Below are 25,237 nucleotides of genomic sequence, written 5' to 3'. Positions count from 1 at the left end.
TTAATTTTGTCTTGTAGCTCTCTTAAAATGTCTCCACTCTTTTTCTGTCTTTTTTCATTTCGTTGCACTGTCTGGGAGTTTTTGTCTACGTTGTCCTTCAGCTCCCTGATCTGATTTTCTTCCTCTAGTCTACTTTTGATTCCTTCTGTGTTCAATTCAGAAATTTATTATTTATTTCCTCCTGGCTGTTATCGATAGCTTGATAGCTTCTATGTCCTTTTCAATGCTGATGTAATTCTCAGTAATGCCTTGTAATTTCCCTGGAGTTCTTTGTAGTTTTCTTTGAGATTGCCGAGCTCATTGAGCTTCCCTATAATCCATATTTTGAATTCCATGTCTGATAGTTTACTTTGCTGTATTTCATTTAGCAGTCCTTCTGGGGGTTCCTTCTTTTCTTTTGATGGGGGGTTGTTTCTTCATGTCCCCATTTTTTGCGACTCTTCTTGTTTGTTTCTGCTTCTTAGATTGATCTTCACTTCCTGGATCTCCCCTTGGTGATCTTGACCCACCCAGTCTGGGTGTAGGCAGCCTGTTGGAGACTACCAGAGATCTACTTCCTTTGTCTGTCTCCTTTAGTTGTTAATGTATTCAATCTGTGATCAGCCATCAGGCTTAAGCTTCAAGGGTGGGGCAGGATAATTCCTGTGAGCAGAGCTGTTGCTTCCTTGTAGGGTGATGCCATTTGGAGGGGAGTGGTCTGCCTGCAGTATGGAGAATGAAGCAGCACTGGGATGTGGTCAGCTGCTCCCTCAGTTCTCTTCTTAAAGCCACTGCCCCAAATTCTTTTTAAGCATCTCTAGTCCTCTCTGCCCTTCCTCTGCATGAGCCCAAGGTAAGTGGGTGCCAAGATATTTTCATACATTATCCCTTTAAGAGCTCTTTGTCTTCAACTATTTCAGACCAGAAAAAAAAAAAACCCCAAAAAAACTAAACCCTGCGACTTTTCACTTTTTAAAGCTGTGTGCTATCGTACTTTTTGCTCTGTTGCTGTAGGCTGGGAAGCCCAGCTGGGGGTTTAGACCCGGCCCTTCTCATAGGGAACCCCCAGCTGCTGAGCTCTTTCTCAGTCCTTTCAACTGCCACCCATGGGAGCCCAGCCAGCCCTTTTGAGTCTCTGCACTTCCTACCAGTCATGTTGTGATGAAGCAATCTTTTCTGTCTGTCTGTGGTCATAAGGCTTCTCTCCTGCTATTGTTCAGATGTGTAAGGGATAAAGAAGCCAGTGATTCTCAAAGCAGTAGGTGATAATTAACAAATGAATCATGGAAAAGAGGCGAGGAAATGACATCTCAAAGCTCCTCACACATATCTTTTGGATCAAAAGGAGGAAGATTGTCATCACCAAACACAGAGAAATGGGAAGATGTAGCTAGATAACTTTGCAAATAAGTTGGAGATAGACGTATAACTAGATTACCCTTAGTTAATCACACCCTTAGTTAAGTATTAATCGTGTTAGATTGTGAACCCAGATTAACCAGTAATGAAGAAATGGGGGAGAACGAGAGGGGAAGGGAAGCTAGTCCCATTAGTATAAAACCAGTTTACTTTTTCTGCTTCAGATACACATGCCCCTGATTGGCTGTGTGCCCAACTTTCCCAACTTGTGAATAAACACCTTGCTTTGCTGCTGAAATCTTGTGTCCTGGTGTTTTATTGTGAATGTTCTTCACAGTTGGTTATTCCAGATGAGTTCTCCACGATTAACATGTAATTCCAGATTTGTCCTGGGAGGACGTTAGTGTAGTTTTTACTTACTCCTCCGCCATTTTGGATCTCCTGGACAAAAAATAATTGAGCAAAAATATACTCTTTGTTCATCGGTAACTCTTATGAATAAGCTTGTGAGATTTTTGCTTTTCATGCCTCCTGGTGACCATTTCTTAACCTGTTTTTGGTACTGTGGAGAAAGTTTAGTACTGAAACTCCAGGTATTTTCTTGAGAATGTGTTTTATTAAAGATAGTAATCTAACTGTTAAATTGCATATAATACTTACTACAATTGAAAAAAACAAAAAGCTATATTATGAAGGATATTACAATCTACAAAGATATCTTTTACTCTCAATAGATAGAAATTATCAAAATATAATAAAATGTATATTTTCACTGATTGTATTATTATCAAGTTTACTGAATATAATAAATAATTAAGGGAGAACTTGTAGCTTTTTAATGCAAGTGAGGTACTTTGAAATGTAACTGTTATACATGGATATAAAATTATTATTTTATGGAAAGATAAAATTATTTCTGTGCACTAGACTCTTGATAGGATATCTTTCCAATCTAACAAATTGAATGGTGTTTGATTTTTCTAAATTGTTGTGCATGATGTTAAATTGCATCTTTTACCCACAAGTAGTTTCGTGGAGATTATGGGCTATGTATAGTAAAGGACATTAGGACTGTGTAGTTATCACCAATGGAGTCATGTTTTCCCCTGTTCTCTTTCCTCCACTTCCCATCTATTGATAAGGTATATTCCCAGTGGTCCAAAAGTCTTCCTGACATCCTTTTGATAAGGTATATTCCCAGTGGTCCAAATGTCTTCCTGACATTCTTTCTACTACATTACATAATTCAATATGTACTGTATTAGAAGGAGCCTGGCCTCAGAATCCAATAGGACTATGTTGAATTCCCCTTCTCCCTCATGTCAACTATATGACTGGACAAATCATTTGAGTCCTCTTAGCCTCAGTGACCTTTGCTATAAAATGGGGCATGATTCAGGGTAACATTGAAGACTAAGTGCCATTGTGTTCTCTCTATGGCATGTGAACTATAGTTCCTGGCATAATAAATGCTCAGTAAATTTTAGCTCTTAAAATATCTTATTTGTGATTTCTACTCAAAAAATGGTAATTCGCTTTCTATTCCCAATCAAAAGTTCTATATATGTCCTATCATTTTCAGATATAAGCTAATTCTAGTAAGCTCATTTGTGGTGTTGGGTGTTTGTTAGTTAGTGGACCACTTACTGATGGTCTTCTGATGCATTAAGCTTTGGCTAATGGGAATTGCAGAATTACCTTGCTGTCTAATATGAAAATACAAATATATTAGATGTGTCTTTTTAAGGTACAAAAAAACCCAAATAATAAACAAGCATCATTATTTTCCTCTTCTGTAGTTATGTGCTGCTCATCTCTCAACTGAATCAGAGGCACCAAATCATTATCAGGCAGTATGTCGTGCACTGTTTGCAGAAACAATGGAGCTGCATACATTTCTAACTAAAATTAAAAGTGCAAAGGAGGTAAGTACCATTGCTTTCATATTTATTGGCATTGAGAAGGATAAACATGCATTTTTGACATTGTCCATCATATTATTTAAAGTATCTATTACCATCCTTTTGATGAGTGTTGTAATTTATTCAAGAAAGAAGCAAGTTAGGTAGAATGTATTTTTTTAAATGTGTGTGAATTCATTTCATAAAAGAAAGATTTTTATAAAGCATCCTTACAAATGGGATATAAGTAATACTGAAGTGGTTTAATCAATTTCCCCTTCTGACTTGATTTTTCTCCTTTTTTCTGTCCTTCTTTTGTCCATTTTAAAACACGTTAATACATCTTTCAGGAAGAGATAAGGACTCAGAAGACTACACCTTAGAAAACTTTGCTCTTTTATAGTGGATTTGATTAAATTTTTAATGGAGGAGATGTGAATTATTCAGATTTCCAAAAGTCTAATTTTATCTATTTCATTTAACTATTATTTATTAGCGTCTATGAGTTGAAGATACTATATGTAGAATATAAAAAGAATAATTCTAATTTATTTATTAGGTGAATTGCCATTTTGTATATTATATAGATGGTTGTCAAGATTCATGAGATCTATATAAAGCAGCACAGCATTGACACACAGTAACAGCTCAGTACATGGGAGTTCTCAGTACATGGGAGTTAGTGGGTATCATTTCTTTTATGGCTAAAGTAGAGAATTTATCTGAAACACTAGTTTAGAATTTAGGATGACATAGATTATGGAAGTACACATGTAGAATATTTAAGGGAGGAAGGAAAATACTAGTCTGTATTAGTCAAATAAGACTAATTAGCTCTGACAATGACATGTCTCAGCCAGATCACCCTTAATAAATCACCTGAACTAAATCAATAATACATATATGAATTAGAACTCTAACCATTCCTCTTCAGTTCTAGGCAAGTTGCTGCTTATAGTTTATCAGTCAGTGAAAAGCTATGTCTTTTTTTTTTTTTTTCCTTAGAATTTTGTAGAGTTGGACCCAAGAGGCAAATCTTCAACAGGGTGGAAAGGGTGAACTATATGTTATTTGAAGAATGGCAATAAAAACATCATGGAGTAGCTTTTTTTCCGGGACAGAACCAGGGCACATAGAGTTCAATTAAGCTTCAGAGTATACATCTGAAAGCACAACCTCAATTAAGGTTTACTAAATAGTAGAAAAGATTATGTTTTAAGGTTTTAATGATCTTTCCCACCTTATTAAGATTGAAATTGCCTCATCCAGAGACACAAGCATTATTTTTCGGGTGGAAATGCAGTCCATGGGATTACTAGAGTAAGTTAAATTACCTCTTTTTAAAGTTCTTTTTTTCACATTAGAACTTTTATTTGGTTTTCTTATTAAAATAAAACGCCTCTTTATCTGCTCCTACTAAAAACAAGTGAGAAATTTTGCTGTCAACCTAACAACTAAAAAAGAATTAGGGGAGAATTTTAATGAATTTCCCTAGAATACATTGTAGTTAATTTTATTGGCATATAAGATTTCTTTTCTTTTTTAAAGTATATTTTATTGATTATGCTATTACAGTTGTCCCATTTTCCATCTTTACTCCGCTCCTCCTGGCACCCCCCGCCCCCCATCCATCCAGCAAGACCCCACTTAAGTTCATGCCCATGGGTCATACATATAAGTTCTTTGGGTTCTCCATTTCCTATACTATTCTTAACATCCCCCTGTCCATTTTGTTTCTGCCAATTATGCTTAATCCCTGCACCATTTCTCCCTTTCTCACCCTTTTCCTTCCCAGTTGATAACCCTCTAAATCAGTGGTTCTCAACCTTCCTAATGCCGCAACCCTTTAATACAGTTCCTCATGTTGTGGTGACCCCCAACCATAAAATTATTTTTGTTGCTACTTCATAACTGTAATTTTGCTATTGTTATGAATCATAATGTAAATATCTGATATGCAGGATGTATTTTCATTGTTACAAATGGAACATAATTAAAGCATAGTGATTAATCACCAAAGCAATATGTAATTATATATGTGTTTTCCGATGGTCTTAGGTGACCCCTGTGAAAGGGTCGTTCGACCCCCAAAGGCGTCACGACCTACAGGTTGAGAACCGCTGCTCTACATGATCTCTAAATGTGATATTGTTCCTGTTTTGGTTGTTTGCTTAGTGTTTTGATTTTTGTTTGTTTTTTAGCTTCAATTGTTCATAGTTGTAAATTTGTTGCCTTTTTAATGTTCATAGTTTTGATCTTTTTAAATTTACTTATTTATTTATTTGATCTTCTTTTTCTTAAGTAATGATGACTTGGTGATGATGAACTCCTTTAGTTTTACTTTGTCTGCAAAGCGCTTTATCTGCCCTTCCATTCTAAATGACAGCTTTGCTGGATAGAGTAATCTTGGTTGTAGGTCCTTGTTTTTCATCACTTTGAATACTTTTTGCCAGTCTCTTCTTACCTGCAAAGTTTGTTTTGAGAAATCCACTGACAGTCTCATGGAAACTCCTTTGTAGGTAGCTCTTCTTTCTCTTGCTGCTTTTAAGATTCTCTCTTTATCTTGAACCTTTGGCACTTTAATTATGATATGTCTTGGTGTGGTTCTGTTTGGGTCCAACTTGTTTGGGACTCTGTACTTCCTGGACTTGTATGTCTATTTCCTTTGCCAAATTAGGGAAGTTTTCTTTTATTATTTTTTCAAATAAGTTTTCAATTTCTCGCTCTTCCTTTTATCCTCTGGCACTCCTATGTTTCAGATGTTGACACATTTGGAGATGTTCGAGAGGTTCCTAAGCCTATCCTTATTTTTTGAATTCTTGTTTCTTGATTCTGTCCTGGTGAAAGTTTATTTATTCCTTCTGTTCCAAATCACTGATTTGAATCCCGGTTTCCTTACATTCACTGTTGGTTCCCTGTGGGTTTTTCTTTATTTTACTTAGTGTAACCTTCATTTCTTCCTTTATGTTTTTGCCATCCTCAATGAGTTCTCTGAGCATCCTGATCACCAGTGTTTTGAACTCTGCACGTGATAGGATGGCTGTATCCTTTTTGTTTAGTTCTTTTTCTGGGGTTTTGTTCTGTTCTTTCATTTGGGCCATATTTCTTTTTTTTTTTTTTTTTTTTCAGATTTAATGTGTTTTATTGATTAAAATATTACATTTGTGCCAATTTCCCTTCCCTCTGCTCCCCTCCACCCGGTGGCCCCCCTCCCTCCAGTTGTCCCCCCCTTTTAGATTATGTCCATTAGTTGTGCATACAGTTCCTCCCAATCTCTCTCCGTCTATTCCATTCCCTCCTACCATGATCCCCAATTCCTATATCATCTCCCTCCCTCTCCCCCCTCCCCCTCCCTGTTGACCTCCCCCCACTATGCTTCCCTTACCCACAGTTCCTTTTCCACTCTCGTTGCCTGTTTCGTTTGCCTTTGTTTCATCTCCCTAGCTTCTGGTTTTTAAACCAGTCCCTTTAACATCTCATATAACAGTGGTTTGGATCTAATGAACTCTTTCAGTTTTATTTTGTCCTGGAAACACTTTCTCTGTCCTTCTATTCTGAATGACAATTTCGCTGGATAGAGTATTCGTGGTTGTAGGTTTTGGATTTTCATTACTTTGAATATTTCTTGCCAGTCCCTTCTTGCCTGTAGTGTTTCCCTTGAGAAGTCAGCTGATAGTCTAATTGGGACCCCTTTGTACATAATTCTTTTCTTCTCTCTTGCTGCTTTTAAGATTCTCTCTTTATCCTTAATTTTTGACATTTTGATTATAATGTGTCTTGGAGTGGTTCTCCCTGAGTCCAGTCTCTTGGGAACTCTCCTTGCTTCCTGGACCTGCATGTCTATTCCCTTCCCCAAGTCTGGGAAGTTCTCCTTTATTATATTTTCACTCAATTTTTCAAGTTCTAGTTCATCTTCCTCATTCTCTGGCAAACCAATGATTCTTATGTTGGGCCTTTTATAGCTGTCCCAGAGGTTTCTGATCCTCTCATTGTTGTTTCCTATTTCCTCTCGCTGCATTGGTTGACTGCTTGTTCCTTCTCCATATTCCAGTTTGTTGAAATGAACTCTGAATTCCTCACCATCTGTCTCGTATGTGGTTTTGTTCCTTTCGTTATGAAAGTTTTTCGCTTCTTTCATATCTTTTTCCTGCTCTTTTGTGAATTCTGTAAGCCACCTGATAACAATGGCCCAGAACTGAGCCTCTGACAGGTTTCTTATCTGTTCATCTGTCAGGTTCTCTATCTGCTGTCTGGTGAGTTGTGCCACCGGGATCTCTATATTTGTCTGCCACATTTTGACAGATGCGTTTTGTTTTCCTGGGCTGGCTGTCCGGGGCGGTGCCTGTGTACGCGTCACAAATTAGCGACCAGTGCCTGTCTGCGACCTATTTCGCAGCCCTGTGGTGCTTTCTGTGGGGGCGGGGGTCCAAGATGGATTCACACAGTTATTCAGCTAGGAGACCGGGATCCGTCCTCCCGCCCCCCTGGGCCTCACTGTTCAAGGCGATGCTGCGGCTGCTCTCCCCAGCACCCGGAGTCGCGCACACCAAGGGCTTGATTGGAGTCGCGCACGCCAGGGGCTTGATTGCCTCCGGGATTTTTCGCCGCCCGCCGCTCCGCAAACAGCTTTGCCTTCTTTAACTCTTACCTGCCCAAATGGCACCGCTGGTTTATAACTTCATATGTTGGGCTTCCGTGTAGTTTTATTTTCTGGAATTTCTAGTTATCCTTTGTTTTGAAGTAGTTGTATTCCTCTATAGTTGTTGAGGGAGACCTAGCGTGTCCGTCTAAGCCTCCATCTTGACCAGAAGTCTCTGGACCATATTTCTTTATCTCCTCAATTTGGCAGCCTCCCTGTGTTTGTTTCTGTGTGTTAGGTAGAACTGCTTTTACTCCCTGACTTAGTAGCATGGCCCTGGTAGAAAAGGCACCTGTAAATTGTGTAGAGCTCAGCCTTAGGTAATTGTTAGGGTGGGGCAACCTGCTTCACTACTTTATGACTCTGTGGGGTCGGGGGAGGAGTCAGAGAGGGAGCAATGCTGCTGCCTGGTTTCTGGAGGTCTTCCCAGCACTCACCCCATTTCTAGTCACTTCACCCACTTCCACTATGCAACTGGCACCCCTCTAACTGATGCCCTGGTGATGAAACCCAGAGTGGGTGGGTTTTACATTCATCCTAAATCCATGCTAACCCATTAAGTGGCAAAAATCTGGCAGTTTCTTCCACTGCCCCAACCCCCATTGGTTTTTATAGCCAGAGATAAAGGGGATTTATCTTCCTGGTGCTTGAACCCTGGACTGTGCAGTCTGGCGTGGTGCTGGGGTCGCTAGCTTCCAAGGTATCAGTCCAGAATTTTATCCACCATGTGAATGTGGGACCATCTGTTCTGCCACTGCTGCCGCCGCCTTTCCATGCCATACCACCTCTCTTCCCTTCTCCAAGACTCCACCCCTCCTACCCATCTGGATGAATGTGACTTCTTTAAATCCTTGGTTGTTGGACTTCCATACAGCTCAATTTTTGGATGGTTCTGGGTGTTAGTAGTTTTGAGATCTGTTTGTAATCCTTACTGTATTTGCCTGAGGAGGCAAAGCGTGTCTACGTACACCTCTATCTTGACCAGAAATCCCAAAGTCTTTTTAACACAGACATCCTTAGGAACCATTTCTGAGCTTAAGAAACAGTATTAATAAGTATTTTCTATTCCAGTGACCTTAAAACAATTTTTTTTTTGCTTTTGATTAAAGCTTTGCTTTGTCAAACATATCTTCAGAAAGCGATTTAAACATTATGAAGTTTATTTAAATAAAAATCTCACAAGTGGAGTAAAAGAACATGAGCGACTAGAACCGTTGGTGGCTATTTGGTCTGAAGTTGGGGACCTTGAAGTCAGAGTTTCAGCCACATCTTACCCTGTCCCCTTCTGGCACCACCCCAAATTTAGGTCGTTATAGATAATGGTTTTCTGTCTTGTTTTCTCATTTCCTACTCTAATTTCCTTACTTTCTTGATCACTTCTCAACCTTTTCCATTCTTCTCTTAGGAAACTCTGCTTCATTTTTAAAAAGAACTCCCCAGTACTTTCAGGTGCTTCTCAAAATATTTGTTCCCCCAATGGTAGTTCTTAGGTTCAGTAAGAGCCTCAAAAATCCCCACCCAATAAGTTAATTAGCAGGAAGTAAAAACCACAAACAATGACTATTGAGGAATCCAGTGAAAAGCTCCTCAAATCTTGCAAAACACCAGTAGGGGGTAGAAAATTTTTTACTCCCGTATTCTATTCTTCTCCCCAGCAACATGCCCAATAAATCACCAAGTGCCTTCTCCCCAGCAACATACCCAACAGAACACCAAGTACCTCGTTGTTCCCACCATTGTGCCTGCCGTTACCCTCAGACCCAACCAATCACTAGGCGCCCTAATACCCTGTTCCAGTCATTCCCTATCCCTCCCTTTAAAACCTTGTCAGCCTGTATGTGAGCTGCTGTTCTCTCCTTTGAGACAGCCCGGCAGGTTCCTCTTAATAAATCTTGCATCTCAGCTTCCTTGGTTTTGGTTTTTACTATTTCTGACAGTAGTACTTTGTCTTACTTCCCTCTTGTGAGAAGTCTCTTTCTCCTCCACATTTTTGTATCTTTGTACTAGTAATATTCTCTCTCTCCTCTACTGTTTCCAGATAACTACTCTTTATATTTATAGAAAAGCTCATGCCATCCACTTCTATTAGTCTTAAACCAATTGTCATTGTTATCTGTCATCCTCTTGAGTGATTTCTCTGATAAAAAGAAAAACTAGCTTTGATTCCTTGACTTCTTTTCTACCTCAGTACTGTACCTGAACCCACCTTTGTCTTAAAAATAATGTGCAATTGTTCCACCTTGGAAATCATGCATGGGCTCTCATACCCCGCTTCGTAACTGTCACCCTTGCCCTTTGAGCTTTTTCCCCTCACTGCCACCTGACCTAGCCTTCCAATTTTTGCCTCCCCTATTTTCTTCCAGCTTATCAGTGCTTCCTGGGTTCACTTCCTTTCCTACTTGAACTTGAATCAGCCACTTATCAGGAGTTCAGGTCCCCATATTCAACCTAGATTACTAAACTACCCTCCCACTTGTCTCCTCATCAGTGTAAATCCTCTCCATCCAGTTCATCTTTTACATTGTCAGTAAATGATTCTTGTAGATCATAGATCTGACCTGAGGAATTCAGCTCCAGGCCCAAACCTCTATGTGATTTTTCAGGCCTGACCATACGCTGGCTTTTCTTGGCAGGACTCAGAGGGGAAGCTGCCCTCCCCACATGGTACACAGCCAGTGTAGGGCATTCTGGTTTTCTACAAGGGATTACAAGGACTCAGAGCATTGTACTGGGCCAGCCATTCTCATTTGCACAGCTGTATTCCTAGCCCAGATGCCCCCACTTGAAGACCTTTGGCTGAGACACTTCCCTTTCCTTTGATTCAGAACTTTCCTTTCCTTGCTTTCCCTTTTTCCCTCCACTGGCCCTCAGGTCCATAAGATGGCAGAACCTTTTTTTCCAGTACTCCTCAGCATTAGGGAGATTTCCCCCACCTGCACTGCATGTCACCTGACCCTTGCTCAGTGCTGTTCCATAGAGAAAAAATGGAACAAGGGGAACAAAACATCCTTTTTGGTCTCTTGTTTGCATTATTCCAGTGAGTAATGGCTTGATTATTACTTTAAGTTTGGCTCATCCTCCCTCACCACTGGACATCTGGCAAGTTGCCAAAGCTGTGTTGCTTCCCTGACTAATATGGCTTTTCATCACCTATATTAATATATTAAATCTCCATTGTATTCCTCACAGGCCCTTCATGGTATCTCATCTGCTTGTGTTTTTATTCTCCTTTACAACACTATCTTTGTTGCATTTTAAACTATCCAGTCAAATTACTTATAATTTCTGAATAGATCATGTAATTATGTGTCTGTGACATTTGCACCGTCTTTTCTTTCTCCCCAGAAATTCTTTCTCCCCTTGTCTGTTTGGTGAACTCCTATTTATCCATTTAAACCCCACTCACATTTTATCTCCATGTGAAATATTCATTAGCTCTTTCCAGCTCTTAAGTTTTATGCCTTCCACAACCTGTATATCTTATACATCCTTCAGTCTTGCACTTTTCATAGTCCTCAGTACTTACTTGCTTATGAATTTGTAGTTTTTTCTCCACAACTGGACCAGATGCTTCTTGAGATAAGCTCTGTGTTTTGAATTATCTTATCTTAATGACTCTTAATGAAGCATGTGCATGTAGGAAATACCTAGCAAGTGTTGCTGAACTAAATGTATATACTGTATGTGTTTTTTCAGATATTCTTCTGTTCTAAAGAAGTCAGTTTTGAAAGCATTTCTGAGTGTTAGAAAGATTTTGGCCAAAATATTTCTAGTAAATATGAGAACTTTTGGGGGGTATACGAGATCTTTGAGTGTTCTTGCCATTTTAAAATTTACACATAAAATTCATTTAATGAGCCTTGAGAAGTCAAGCTAGAAAATATGTGGAAATCCTGATGCTTAAGAACATTCTGTACAATTAACTAGAGATTTTATGCTGCATAAATTTCCTGTAAGCTCTGAGGTTTTAGAAATACAGTTTTACAGGGTTTAAATGGATTTCCTTTTCCTCTGTGAAGTATTCAGCTTTCTTAAAATTACAGAATATTTTCATATATGTATGTTAGTCATTTTAACCTTTCCTTAAGACTGCTAAATTCATCCTAGTAATAAAATACTTTGTTGGTTTGGTATTTTTACTGATGATCTCAGAATACATTTTAAGAATCAGACAGTCTTCTGTACCTGTGAGTTGGTGTTTATTAGTTGGAACTTTCAGAGTAATATTCTCTAATTCAACAAGTTTATTTGATTATCAATGGTATTTCAAAGTACTGTGTATGTGTATGTGTTTGTGTGTATAAAATTAGAGTAAAATCTTAGTATGATAATAATATTCCCAAGTTGATAGGAAAGAGTAATATAATTATATTAACTTTCTTATATGCTTAACTGGCAATTTATTAAAATATAAAATCCATAATCTATTTCTGAGAGTTATAGTTCTATAAAGTGATAATTACATTTTTTTTTTTTTTTTTTTTTTTTTTTTATAGCTCTCAGATCTGAAAATGTCTTTATTTTTTAGAAAATGGATTCCAGGAAGGTTAAAAAGCAATACCAGAAGGTATAGGTGCAGAATTGGATGTAGTCATTCAAAGCATTCAAATAAGAATATGGCAATATAAATACTTGAAAAGCATCTCTTAGGTGTTCAAAACAAAATATTTAAGTCATTCCTAATTTGAACTTTATAGCATTTTCTAGACAGGAGAAAAACAGTTAACATTTGAAAGTCCCAAAAGCTTTTCTGGTGGTTATATTAGATGGTTTGCCTTTGATCAAATTCCTTCCTTTTAAAACATGAATATAAGTATTACATAGATCCACTGTTAAACAGACATACTGCAAAATTAACTCAGGTATAATGTATTCCAACAAAGCTTATAAAATAAAAGACATTACGGTGGCTTTGGACTAAGTTTAATAGTCATCTCCTCTGCTGACAACTTCTTTACATGTTGGACGCAACAGTATGGTATGTTCAAACTGTGCTGTATATGATCCTTTAATGTCACATAATGGTGGATATGGATCTACAATGCCCAAGTCACACAGATTCTTCAGAGCCATCAAGTATTTACTTTCTCCCAAGCGATCTAGCCATCTCCGGCAGAAGGCAAGGGTGCCAAAGTTTTCATTGATGACATTTAGCAAGTGTTTTGTTCTTGGAAGCCTTATTGGCACATGTCCAACATCAAAATTTTTCATGTAATGTGAACATTCCATATCATCATGAACAACGCCTTTTCCTGTGCTACCAAAGGTTTCAATGGCATATACTTCTCCTTCCTCCATTCTTGTTGCCTCTCCTCCTTTCACAATGGGCACTGTTTTCCCAGCATGTATTCTATATGGCCCAATTGAATGTCCATTTAGATTACGGATTGGTTTCACTTGATATGTCTTGCCATCTATTTCAACCTCATAGGATTCCATAACTTCTTGAATGGCCTCACCAACATCACATAGACGGACATCAATTCCAGCACACTTAATTCCAGTGTTAGTGGCATCTTTTACAGCTTTTAATAATGTATCATATTTGGGATTAAAAGTGACAGTAAAAGCACAGTCAATAATCCTACCACTTATATGTGTCCCAAAGTCTATCTTACAGATATCATCGTACTGTAATACTGTTGTGTCACCAGCATTGGGGGTATAATGGGCAGCACAGTTATTGAGAGAACATCCGGTAGGAAAAGCCAGGCCTGCGTTTAATCCATTTTCTTTTATCAGCTTTCGTGAACAGTCTTCCAACTTTTCGCAGATTTCTATCATTGTCATCCCCGGCTTGATCCAGCTCATAACATATTTTCTAACTTGTCGGTGTGCTTCTGCAGCTTCTCGAAAATCATTCCAAATCTCTTCACTAGCTTGATCTAATGCTTTCTTTTCTTCACTTGTAGTTCTCCAAGCAGCTGTTCGCCCATCTTGTGTGGGTGGGTACTCGCATTCTTGTCCTTTGGGATATACACCGTTAGGATACAGGTCACATATTGGAACTGAGGGAGGGTCCGTTTGAACTTTTGGTCCTTTCTTCTTCTTCTTCTTTTTCTTCTTCTTTCCAGTTGCTCCATCTCCATCACCATCTCCATCTTCATCGTCATCATCTCTTTCTTTCTCTTCCAATGCTTGTCTTTCCAATTGTCTTGCTACCTCATCAACTGAGGCTCCTGACTCTTTATCAGGTTCCTGTTGCCCTGCTGGGGCAGCCCCTTTACTCTTCTTCTGCTTTCGCCGTTTTTTCTTGGCTGCCTCCTCAGCCGTAGAGGCAGCTCCCTCTTCCCTGTCGTCTGGATCCAGGTCGCCATTCAGGTGGCTCCCGGAGGACGCAGCCTCCTCCACGCCCGCCATGTTGCCCGAGAGAGCGCGAGGGAATGAGAGCGAGCGGCAAAGGCCCGCTCCTTCTTCACCCACCTACACCAGAGACCGATAATTACATTTACTAGACCTGGCTACATTACAAAGCACAAGGCTTTGTAGGTCATCAACTGTTTAGAAAGCAAATTCACTTTCATCCTGATCTCTTGATGTTGTGATGATTTCCTTCTTAAACAAGGATTGAGATCCTATAAGGTTATTCTCCTAGTGATAGAGAGGATTTAGATAGTCCTGCCGTTAACTGTGGTCCAAAGGCAATTTTATATCCTTGAAAGTAAATATATATTATAGCATCTCATAAGCAATTTGATATTCTTGTATGTAAGTATAGATGGAGAGACTATCTAAGCAATCCATTTAGTGTGCATCAGGTTGTATGAAAGAAGAGACAGCCTCTGCCCTACTGCCAGTGCCCCACCATAGCCCAGACCCTGCCAGCAAGTGTGGCTAGTGAGTATGTGGGTTGGAGAGTGGAGAATTTAGCTTGACAGTTTCAAATGTAAATGCTTTTATTAGAAAAAAGGACATTATATTTGTGGTATTATTCTTTAATTTCAGAGAAGGAAAACTCTGATTCCAAAAAACCTCCGCTGCCTTGCGGCATACCTCTCCAGGGGAAAGGCTAAGGGAGTAAACCCCGACAGAAAATCCGGAGCCGGAGTCCCTAAAGCGGTTTGACGTTGTAGTCAACACCAGCAACTCCTGCGGCGCACCTGAAGCCAAGCTGTATTGACTCCGTCTTTCCCTTGGACCCTTCAGCTGCGAAGAGAGGGGGGGTCTGCTGCATGGGCAACAGCAGACCCTCCATATCACCCTGCCCAGGCTCTGTAGCTTCAGCTTCACTGGAGAGGACACTCCAGCGTCATCGCAAGATGTCGATTCAACACGGGAGGAGACAGATACCGTGTCACTCCCGAGTCGGACTGCACAACCATTCTCAGCGGTGCAGATAGACTCTTAAGAAGCTACACCATCGTCTCTCGAGATGGACGGCTGCCGACGACGATTCTTTAATTTGTTGCTGTCTAGGTAGTTTTGTTATTGTAAAGTGAAATTAATTATTAGTTACTCAGAATTTTAATACCCGCTGCTCTCCTGTATTATTGCTGCAGCTATGAAGTGGTTCCTGCTGCATACTACATTTAATCCTCATGAACGATCCTGTGACTCTTACTTTGATATAGTCTTCTGAGTAGGATTAGAAAGATGTATGTATGCCCCTGAGAGAATAAAATTTGAAGTTGGGAGAAGAAGAGGGTTCACAAGTGAATGCTGTGTATGTGCATGTGTGTGTCTGTATGTCTCACAAATGCACATAAATAGGAATGGGATGGAAGGAAGGAAAGTATCATGTTAAGTTTACCTATGAAATAACATGAACATCTGAAATAGGAAAGGACAAGTGTGTCATAGAAATCTAAAATACTGAGATGAAATGATTTTAAGACTAGGAAGTGAGTTGATCTAAGTCCAGTATATTGCTACATGCTCCGATTATTGCCTCCATGTTAAGATTGTCTAGTGTGCTTGCCCCTCCATCCCAGTTCTCCAGTAAATACATTGTTTCACAGTATGACTGTTATTTACTACAGTAGAAAATACTTGATGTATCAAAGAAATGCATTGTTTAAAAATAATCTTTCCTTTGAAAGAAGAATCCTTTTTCAAGCATATAACTCAGTTTTTAATGTATTGTATATTTAAAATATTTATATTAACACTGTTTGTTTTAAAAAGCCCCTTTATCGTTGCTGAATCATATTATTTCACTCATTATTCATGTGACCTCTGAAGTCAAGTAGCCTTTGCCAGATTTCTTTTGCCAAATTTATGTTTAGTTTAAAAAGGGAGAAGGGGGCAATTAAGCATGGTAAGGTTCCCTCTAGTTACAAAATTGTCTACAGAAAGTACAGTTTGTGTAACTAAATTTTTATTCTGTACAACAGGCTTTTCCTCATTTTTGTAGCAGTCTTGTATGTATACAGATAAACATTTTAACTTCATGTCTAATAAAATTTTCTATGAAGTTATTATATTCTATTTTATATTATATTGTAAATTTGAGATGGATTTTTTTAAATAGGAAAGCAATTCAGTTTTGTCATTATTGAGCTGTAACACTCAGTATTGACATTAGTACTATATTGATGTCAGTGTGGACTAAAAATTTTGTATTTTAAAATCTAATGGTAAAAATACCTGTAAAGAAGAAATTTCTAATACAATATTAATCATAAATGAATGAACAGTAAAAACAATTGAGCATTAGGAAACATGCTCATATAATTGCAATGAGAACTCAATATTAGAAGGCACGTGAAATACATTTTTTAAACTCATAATTTTTGTTTTATCTTTTCATAATTCACATTTCATAATTTTTGAAATGTCTTTTTCCTCACTTAGAAAATGCCTACTTATTCTGAAGACCTAACTCAACTGTCTACTCTTCTGAAACGCTTATTTTAATCCTGTACTCAAAGTCATGAAAATTTTCTTGCCCCTTTCACTTTTGGCATCATACATATAAAACAACCTCAAAACTAAGGTAGAATATTCCAGACATTTTGATCTTTGAGGGATAAGATGTCTAATATAGTTAAGCCATCTTGGGTTTCTTCAGCGACAGGCTCTACAGGTGTGGATTGTCACTTCTGATTATCTGCTTATATGATCTTTGATCTCTTCTCAAGTGTGACTACATCTGTGGTGCTTAATTAGTTTCTTGTTGACATCTTAATTCCTCTTGTAAATTGTCTTCATTCAGTTTTTCATTTGCTTTCTTCAGGCTTCAGTTGAAAGAACATCTCAAGGCCCCCGCTAAACACCCTTGTATATTTATCACAATCAACCTTTTTCTTAAAATCATGTTATCCTACTTATTTCTTTCCTAGCTGCCTTCAGTCTGTATGTCTTGTTGGTTTCTTTTCTTACTCATTGATATCTTGCACTAGAATATAATCTCATTGAGGGCAGAGACCTTTTCTCTAATTTACTGCTATATCCCATTGTAATATGGCCTCTGTAAATATTCGATCAGTGTTAATGAATTAGAGAATCTGTGTTTCAGATATTGTAGATCTGATATATTACCACTAAATTTGAATCTTGGTCCCCTGATACTGTTGACTGTCTCCAGAATGCAAATTCTCACTGCTTGTTTTCTTATGCAGCGGTCTAGAATCTCTTGCTTGGACTGTGGCAAAGGCTCCTTAACCTTATTTTTCTTTTCACATACAGCCTGTGCTACAGTGTTACACCCCTGTGTAACGATGTCCCCTTCTTGATACTTGCAAGTGGAAAGTATAAACCCCTTAGTATTACATAAGGAACCATGTGCAATTGGGCCACAATCTGACCTCTCTGGGCTCTTCATTCACTGTTTCCCACCACATGAGCCTTTTCTGCTACCCTTCCTCCAGTCCCTGATTTCCTAGGGTTTCTGCAATTATTCAAAATGTCTTTTTTCTCTCTTCTCTCACTTAAAAAATCAAGTTATTCTGCAGACCTAACACAAATGCCCACTCTACTGAAATGTTTTTTTCTGATTACAGTTAAATTCTTTCTTCTCTGTGTTAATTTATAGATCATTCTGCTCTGGTTTCTATCACTTATCACACTGTATGGTAATTATTGTTTACATCTATCTTCTCACTAGAGTGTGAACTTAAGGGCAAGGACTGTATTTATATCACCAAGCCTGTGATAGAATTAGGAATCTACAACAAAATCTCTTGTGGTCTTTTTAGGTATGCTTCCCTTGCAACTTCCTCAGCTCAGGACAACACTAGGGTCATTCATCAGTTAGATGGATTTTCTTAACCTAATATCACATTTTGGTTCTAGAGTTGTATTTTCTTAAGTGCTTAGCATATTAACATTCAGTAATGAATAGAGCAGAATAGAATCAGCCTTAAATTCCCTATAGCTGTCCGCTCACATTTATTCTAATGTTCACAGTGGGAACCTGAGAAGTAGTGGGTTGAGATTGAATACTACTCAGTATTTATAATTTCTAAAAGATTTCCATTCTGAGGAAACTTACATACTTCCAGGAGAAAAAAGACCCAAAGCTCTCAGCAGCAACTTTGAGCTCAGATAATTTATGTCACTCCGATAGACAGTTATAATCTCTAAGTATGTCTTTTTCATTGCTTGTGTGAGCACTTCAGTCCTCATATTACTGTTAATTAGGTTGTATTACCCTTTGTCTCCTACCATTTTATAGAGAGTAAACTGAAGCACAGTTTAACAACCTGTAATAAGTTAGCTACCCATGGTGATAAAAAGAATTGGGATTAGCACTATTTTTTAATGTTTTAGAAATAGTGACCAACAATAAAAATGGATCTTGAGATAAGAAGGTCAGGATGTGAAGGAGGTGTCTATAAACCTCAATATGGAAGAAACAATGAACGAAGTGTGAGACTTTGGTGAAGAATTGGGAGAATGTAATAGCCATATTTAGCTACAGCATATGCTGGTGAGTGAAGAAGCACTAGATTTCAAAATAACTAGGATCAATTCGCAAAATTCATTCATTCATACAACAATTATTTAATGTGTCTCCTACATGACATGTGCTACTACCGTTAGCAGTAGCTAATATTTATTTGTGTGAAATACTGTTCTAAGACTTTTATGTACATTAATTCATGTTGTTCTTACAACTGTGCATCATGTGCTATTGTTATTTCCATTTTCATTGCGGATATAGCGGTGAACAAGATACTCAGGTAGGAATGACAGTCGAGGAGCAGCCATTCCAGCAGTGTGATGAGGGCCGTGCTGGGGAATAAAACATTTTGTTTCCTCTACCAGTACAAAAAGCTGCAGTATTTAAAAGTAGCATTTTGCCAGTGCCCTGAATTTCTAAATGTTTAAATGATTCTCACATCTCATTAGCCAAATTCTTCTGAATGGTTAAACTTACACTAAATTTAATAAAATTTTGTCATGGGAAGATGATTTCTAGATGCTCAGATTGGAGCCATTTTATCTTTAGCTGCTCGTGTTTGATCACATATTGATTGTGAGGTAAGGAGATGAATTAGAAATACTGATGGGTCATTCTGAATTTTCAAAAGTTATATGAGTATATTCTATACTATATAATCAGAACTACTGTGATATTTTATTAAGTGATTTACATGTATTATTTCAATTACTGCTAGGCAAGAATCATAGTTTCATGATGAAATCTTTGGGTTCAGCCCTGGCTTGTGTGGCTCAGTGGATTGAGCGCCAACCTGTGGACCAAAGGGTCAATGGTTCATTCCCAGTCAGCTCACATGCCTGGGTTGTGAGCCAGGTTCCCAGTTGGGTGTGTGTGAGAGGCAACCACACGTTGATGTTTCTGTCCTTTTCTTTCTCCCTGCCTTCCCCTCTCTAAAAATAAATAAATAAAATTTTGAAGAAAAAAATGTCCTTGAGTTCAGTTTATATTTAATATAACCATTACTAAAATATTTTACTTCAAATAGAATACCATATGTAGTAATATAAAATGAAACATTGTATATTGAGAGGGTATTTTCTGTTAGGAGAAAAAACAATGTTTTTGAAATTGAGGAGGCTGTTAGAAATTTTTTGTTTTTTTTTCTAAGTATATTAACTATATTTTATAACCTGCAGTTAGCTGAAAAAATCAAGAATTTCCCACCCACAATCTCTTTTTTTTAATTGTTGTTCTATTACCTTTGTCCTTCTGTTACAGAACCCCTGGGCTACTTCAGTTGAAAACAAGCCCACGGGCTCCTTAGTTAGGGGCCCGATTGCCCGCCGCCCAAATTATAACTCTCAATACCAGAGTTTAGTGAAAAGAAAAAGAATTGTTTATTTAACAGTTATATAGATTTAGTTATTTGCGGATTTCTGTTGTTAAGTCTTATGCTCTTTAAAACACCCACAAACACATATCCTTGCCTCCCCCCATTCCAAACCAGGCTAGTTTTAGGACAGTTAGAGAAACCGTTTCCCTACTTTCCAAACACAGTTCAGCTTTACCAGCAGCTGCCAATCATTCAATCCTGATTGGGGAGGTCCTTTCTGTGCTGTGGTGCCCTCCAGCTCTCAATGCAGGGCCGCCTGGATTGTCAGCCTCCTTGCAAACTGCCTTCTTCCTGCAAACTGCGCGGATCTCCTCTCCTCAAAACCGCATGGTGAGAGCCTCTTAAAGCAGCCTGGAGACCCCTTCTCCAAGCCACATGGAGAAGGCCCCTTCACCAAGCCACGTGGAGGGAGGACACGAGAGAGCGAGAGAGCGAGAGCCCGAGAGCGAGTGCGCGAGTGAGCCAGAGAGAGAGAGAGAGAGAGAGAGAGAGAGAGCTAGAGCCCGAGAGCGAGCGCCAGAGAGAGAGCTCGAGAGCGCCAGAGCAAGCGCGCCAGAGAGAGCGAGAGTCAGAGCTCCAGAGCGAGCGTGCGAGCCAGAGAGCGAGAGTCCCAGAGAGAGAGCACGAGCGAGAGCCAGAGAGAGAGTCTGAGTCTAAAATGTCTGCAGCTGCTTAAACATCCCTGACTGCGTCATCTGACACAGTGGGCGTTGCAAACAGTTCTGACCATTCACAGACCCTTTCGTAGGCTCTGTGTGCTTTCTCCATACCGTCCCCTGGTTCAAGACTCCTCCCATGTACCTGAGGCTTTGGATGCATTAAAGCCATTTTGCATAAGAAAGACATTGGCCACCAGCCTCAGGCATGTGGAGGCATTCTGAAAGCTGCTTCCTTCTCCCCATCCCCCAGCCGCAAACTCTGGGGATTTTTGGAACACCCCTGTTTCTGTAACACTTCCACCCACAATCTCTTTTATCAGTCAGTAAATTTATCTGTACACAGTGCCATTGCCAATAAACACTTTGACTCATACTAAGACATCTCCTTTGTGACATGACTTCAAACTATCTTTTGCTTGAAAACACTCAGAAAGATGAAGCCACAGGACATTCACATGTTGAAGTGCATTTAATCACCTTCTTATCATCGGCAGCCGTCCGTCTCGAGAGACGATGGTGTAGCTTCTTAAGAGTCTATCTGCACCGCCGAGAATGGCTGTGCAGTCCGACTCGGGAGTGACACGGTATCTGTCTCCTCCCGTGTTGAATCGACATCTTGCGATGACGCTGGAGTGTCCTCTCCAGTGGAGCTGAAGCTACAGAGCCTGGGCAGGGTGATATGGAGGGTCTGCTGTTGCCCATGCAGCAGACCCCCCCTCTCTTCGCAGCTGAAGGGTCCAAGGGAAAGACGGAGTCAATACAGCTTGGCTTCAGGTGCGCCGCAGGAGTTGCCGGTGTTGACTACAACGTCAAACCGCCTTAGGGACTCCGGCTCCGGATTTTCTGTCGGGGTTTACTCCCTTAGCCTTTCCCCTGAAGAGGTATGCCGCAAGGCAGCGGAGGTTTTTTGGAATCAGAGTTTTCCTTCTCTGATGTGCCCTGACTGGAAGATCGAACCAGCGACACTTAGCTCGCAGGCCGACGCTCAATCCACTGAGCCAAACCAGCCAGGGTTTCACCTTCTTATATTCTCTGAATATTTCTCTTCTCATGCCTGCTCCTATCAACTACGATAATAAAACTGTGACATTTAAGTTAGCTAGAATTTTTTTCCCTAAAGCTAAAATCATCTTCTTCCTTCTCTCCTCTTCTTTCTCCTCCTCCTCTTCTTCCTCTTCCTTTTCTCTTCTTCTTTTTCTTCCTCTTCCCTTTAACATTTCTTCTAATACCTGTTTGGTATTTAGCTTCCTGTCTGGGAAGCTCTTTATCTGTCCTTCAATTCTAAAGGGTAGCTTTGCTGGTTAGAGTAATCTTGGTTGTATGTCCTTGCCTTTCATCACTTTGAAAATTTCTTGTCAGTCCCTTCTAGCCTGCAAAGTTCCTGTTGAGATACCAGCTGACAGTATTACGGGAGCTCCTTGTAGATAACTAACTGCTTTTCTCTTGATGCTTTTAAGATTGTCTCTTTGTTTGGCATTTTAATTAAGATGTGTCTTACTGTAGACCTCTCTGGGCTTATCTCGTTTGGAATTCTACACTTCTTGGACTTGTATGTCTATTTTCTTCACCAGGTTAGGGAAATTTTCTGTCAGTTGTCTTACATAGGTTTTCAATTACTTGCTCTCTCTCTTCTCCTTTTGGTACCCACATGACATGAATGTTTGTACACTTGAAGTTGTCTCAGAGACTCTTTATACTATCCTCATTTTTTGGATTTTTTTTTTTTTTTTTTTTTTTTTTTGCTGTTCTGATTGGGTGTTTTCTGCTTCCTCCTCTTCCAAATTTCTGGTTTGAGTCTCTGCTTCATCTACTCTACTGTTGATTCCTTGTAATGTAGTCTTCATTTTAGTTAGTGTATTCTTCATTTCTTACTGGTTCTTTTGTTTTCTATCTCCATTTTTATGTTTCCTATCTCTTTGTTTATGTTCTCACTAAGTTCATCTATGCTTCTCCCAAGTTCACTGAACATCTTTATAACCAGTGTTTTGAATTCTGCATCTGGTAAATTGCTTTTCTTCATTTTTCTTTAGTTCTTTCCCTGGAGTATTGTTCTCTTCTTTCATACGGAATATGTTTCTTTGTCTCCTCATTTAGGCTGCTTCCCAGTATTTCTTTCTATGTATCAGGTAGAGCTTCTACATCTCCTGGGCTTTGTGGCATGACCTTTTGTAGTAGGTATCTTGTAGGGTTCAGTAGCACAGCCTCCTCAGTTAGCCAAACTGGGTACTTGAGGTTGCCTGCTGAGTGGGCTGTGTATACCCTCCTTTTGTAGTTGAGCCTTGATTGCTATTGGCACATCAAGGGGAGGGTTTACTCCTAGACCAAGCTGCTGTGAGGACTGTGGAGGAGCTGCTGTGCATGGACCAACCCCATGGATCAGGACTCACCTCAGCAGGGCTCTGGTTCCCAGTGAGTTCACTCCTTGAGTGTGCCACTTGCAGAGATGATTGGTGGTATTCCAACGTGGTCTGAAGGTGGCACCTCCCTTGAGGTGCAGACCTAGATCAGCCACTGCCTGTGCCCTACCTGTGCTAACCAGCATGTGCTACAGAGCGATCTGCAGAGGCTGCTACCTGTACTGGGCTGGAGGTGCCCAGGAGAGGCCAAGCTGCTAACCAAGGCTGACTGCCACTGGTGCCAGTCCTGGGATCACTTAGCAAGAGGGCACACCAAGGCCAGATGCTGTTTGTTTGGGGCTTGTGAACCTTTTAGAGATTTTAGGAAAGTCTGCAACATGAGCCAAGACAGGCTGTTTGTATGGAAAAGCCACTAGATAAGCATTGGATGGGCCCACACTGGGACGGGGTGGGGTCTCAGAATCACCAGGATGGGATAAACAGTGTTAGTCAGGTTGATGGGAACTCAGATATGTATGGGGCCTGCCTGATGGCTGTCTTGGGAGAGAGCTCAGTCCTTCTGAGACAGAGATGCCCCTCCAGCATTTGATTCAAAACCAGATAATTCAATTTTTCCCTGTATGTCTCTGGTGCCTTTTGAGCTACTTCCCCAGTGCTAGTGTTTAGAATGAGTGAGTCTGAGTAAGTTTGTGCACAGTCCCTTTAATAGGAGTGCCTGGGATTCCGGAAGCCCTTCATCTCAGCCACAATCCCTGATGGTCTTCATAACCCGAAGTTATGGGGACCTCTCCTTCTGCCACTGGCACCCTGCACTGGAGTGCCTTCTATGGGGATGGGACCCTTTGCTCCTCAGGAGGCACCTCGGCAGTCAAGATATTCCTTCCAAGTTTTTAATGCCACATGTGGGTCTGAGACCAGCTCATTCCATGTCTCTGCCCCTTCTACGAGTCTCAATATGGCTTCTTTATATTAGTTATAGGACTTCTGTTCAGCATGGTTTCAGGAGAGTCTGTCTGCATGATAGTAGTTCTGTAGTTAAGTTATAATTTTGATGTGGTTGTGGGAGGAAGTGACTACTTCAGTTACCTATGCCACAGTCTTTGGAAGCCCCCAATTTAAGTAACTTATTTTAACAAATAAAAAATTTACATGGTTCATACCCCAAGAGTACCTTCTGTTTCCGTCTCCTAACCACACAGTTCTTCTCCCACAGGCAACAAATAATGTTTATTTCTTCTTTGTCCTTATGGAGATAGTTTATGTATTAGTAACAAAAACATACCAGTATTTTATTTTATGCTGTGCAGAACTTCCCATGTCTTGGAGATCATTTATTATGCCTTCATAATATTCTGTTACATGGACATACTGTAATTAATTTAAGTCAACCTTCTATTGACAATCATTAAGTCATTTCCAGTCTTCTGCTATACAAAAAATGCTGCCATGGATAGTTTCTAATTAATTATCATGGGTATGATCATACATGTAGGACAGATTCCTAAAGGTAGAATTGCGGTGTCAAATGAAATATAACTTATAATTTTCATAAAATACTATGATATTCTCCTCCATAGATGTTTACTAATTGATACTCTCCTTAGAAATGTGTAGTAGTATTTTCCTACTTCTTCACAATGTGTTTTTTAAGTAATAACTGCAAATTGTTCTCTCATAGCTTTACAGTTTCCTTATTATGAGATGACAATTTTACACTTACATAATCTTAAATTCATGTAAAGAATTTTGATTTCAACACTTTGAGTACAATATAAGTGTAGTCCCCTGATCATGTTTCTTGTTTCTCAAAAATAAGAGATCAACAGTTTTAACCTACGAAATACTGTCCTTTAACTTGACTTGATTTGAATGCATTTTATTTGATAAACTATTTCCTTCTCTGTATATCTTCATTGATATGCAGTATTTAATTTAAATGTAGTGGTTTTATTATTTTTATTTTTCTACTTTTTTATCATTGTTCTATTACAGTTGAACCATTTCCCCCCCATTGCTCTCCCCTGCCCAGCCCACCTCCCCCAACTCCCACAGTTAATCCCCATCCTGTTGTCCATGTCCATGGGTCATTTATACATGTTCCTTGTATAGAACCTTACCCTTCTTT

General features: G+C 39.4%; 1 protein-coding gene and 1 pseudogene across 2 annotated transcripts in view; one reads left to right on the top strand and one right to left on the bottom strand.

Moving 5' to 3' along the window:
* The window catches only part of SPIRE1 (spire type actin nucleation factor 1), a 326,738-nt gene that overhangs the window by 159,422 nt on the left and 142,079 nt on the right, over positions 1–25,237 (top strand). For both annotated transcript variants that reach the window (XM_090285845.1, XM_090285844.1), the window contains exon 4: positions 3,138–3,263. In XM_090285845.1, coding sequence (XP_090141971.1) covers positions 3,138–3,263 — 126 coding nt within the window. The remainder of the gene's footprint in view (positions 1–3,137; positions 3,264–25,237) is intronic.
* LOC150002939 (methionine aminopeptidase 2 pseudogene) lies at positions 12,785–14,308 on the bottom strand (annotated as a pseudogene).

This window comes from Furipterus horrens, unplaced genomic scaffold (genome assembly GCF_987537825.1).
Source record: "Furipterus horrens unplaced genomic scaffold, mFurHor1.1.pri manual_scaffold_8, whole genome shotgun sequence".
In the NCBI taxonomy this organism is placed as follows: Eukaryota; Metazoa; Chordata; class Mammalia; order Chiroptera; family Furipteridae; genus Furipterus; species Furipterus horrens.
Note: the sequence above shows the minus strand (reverse complement) of the source record. Positions and strands in the feature narration are given on the sequence as shown.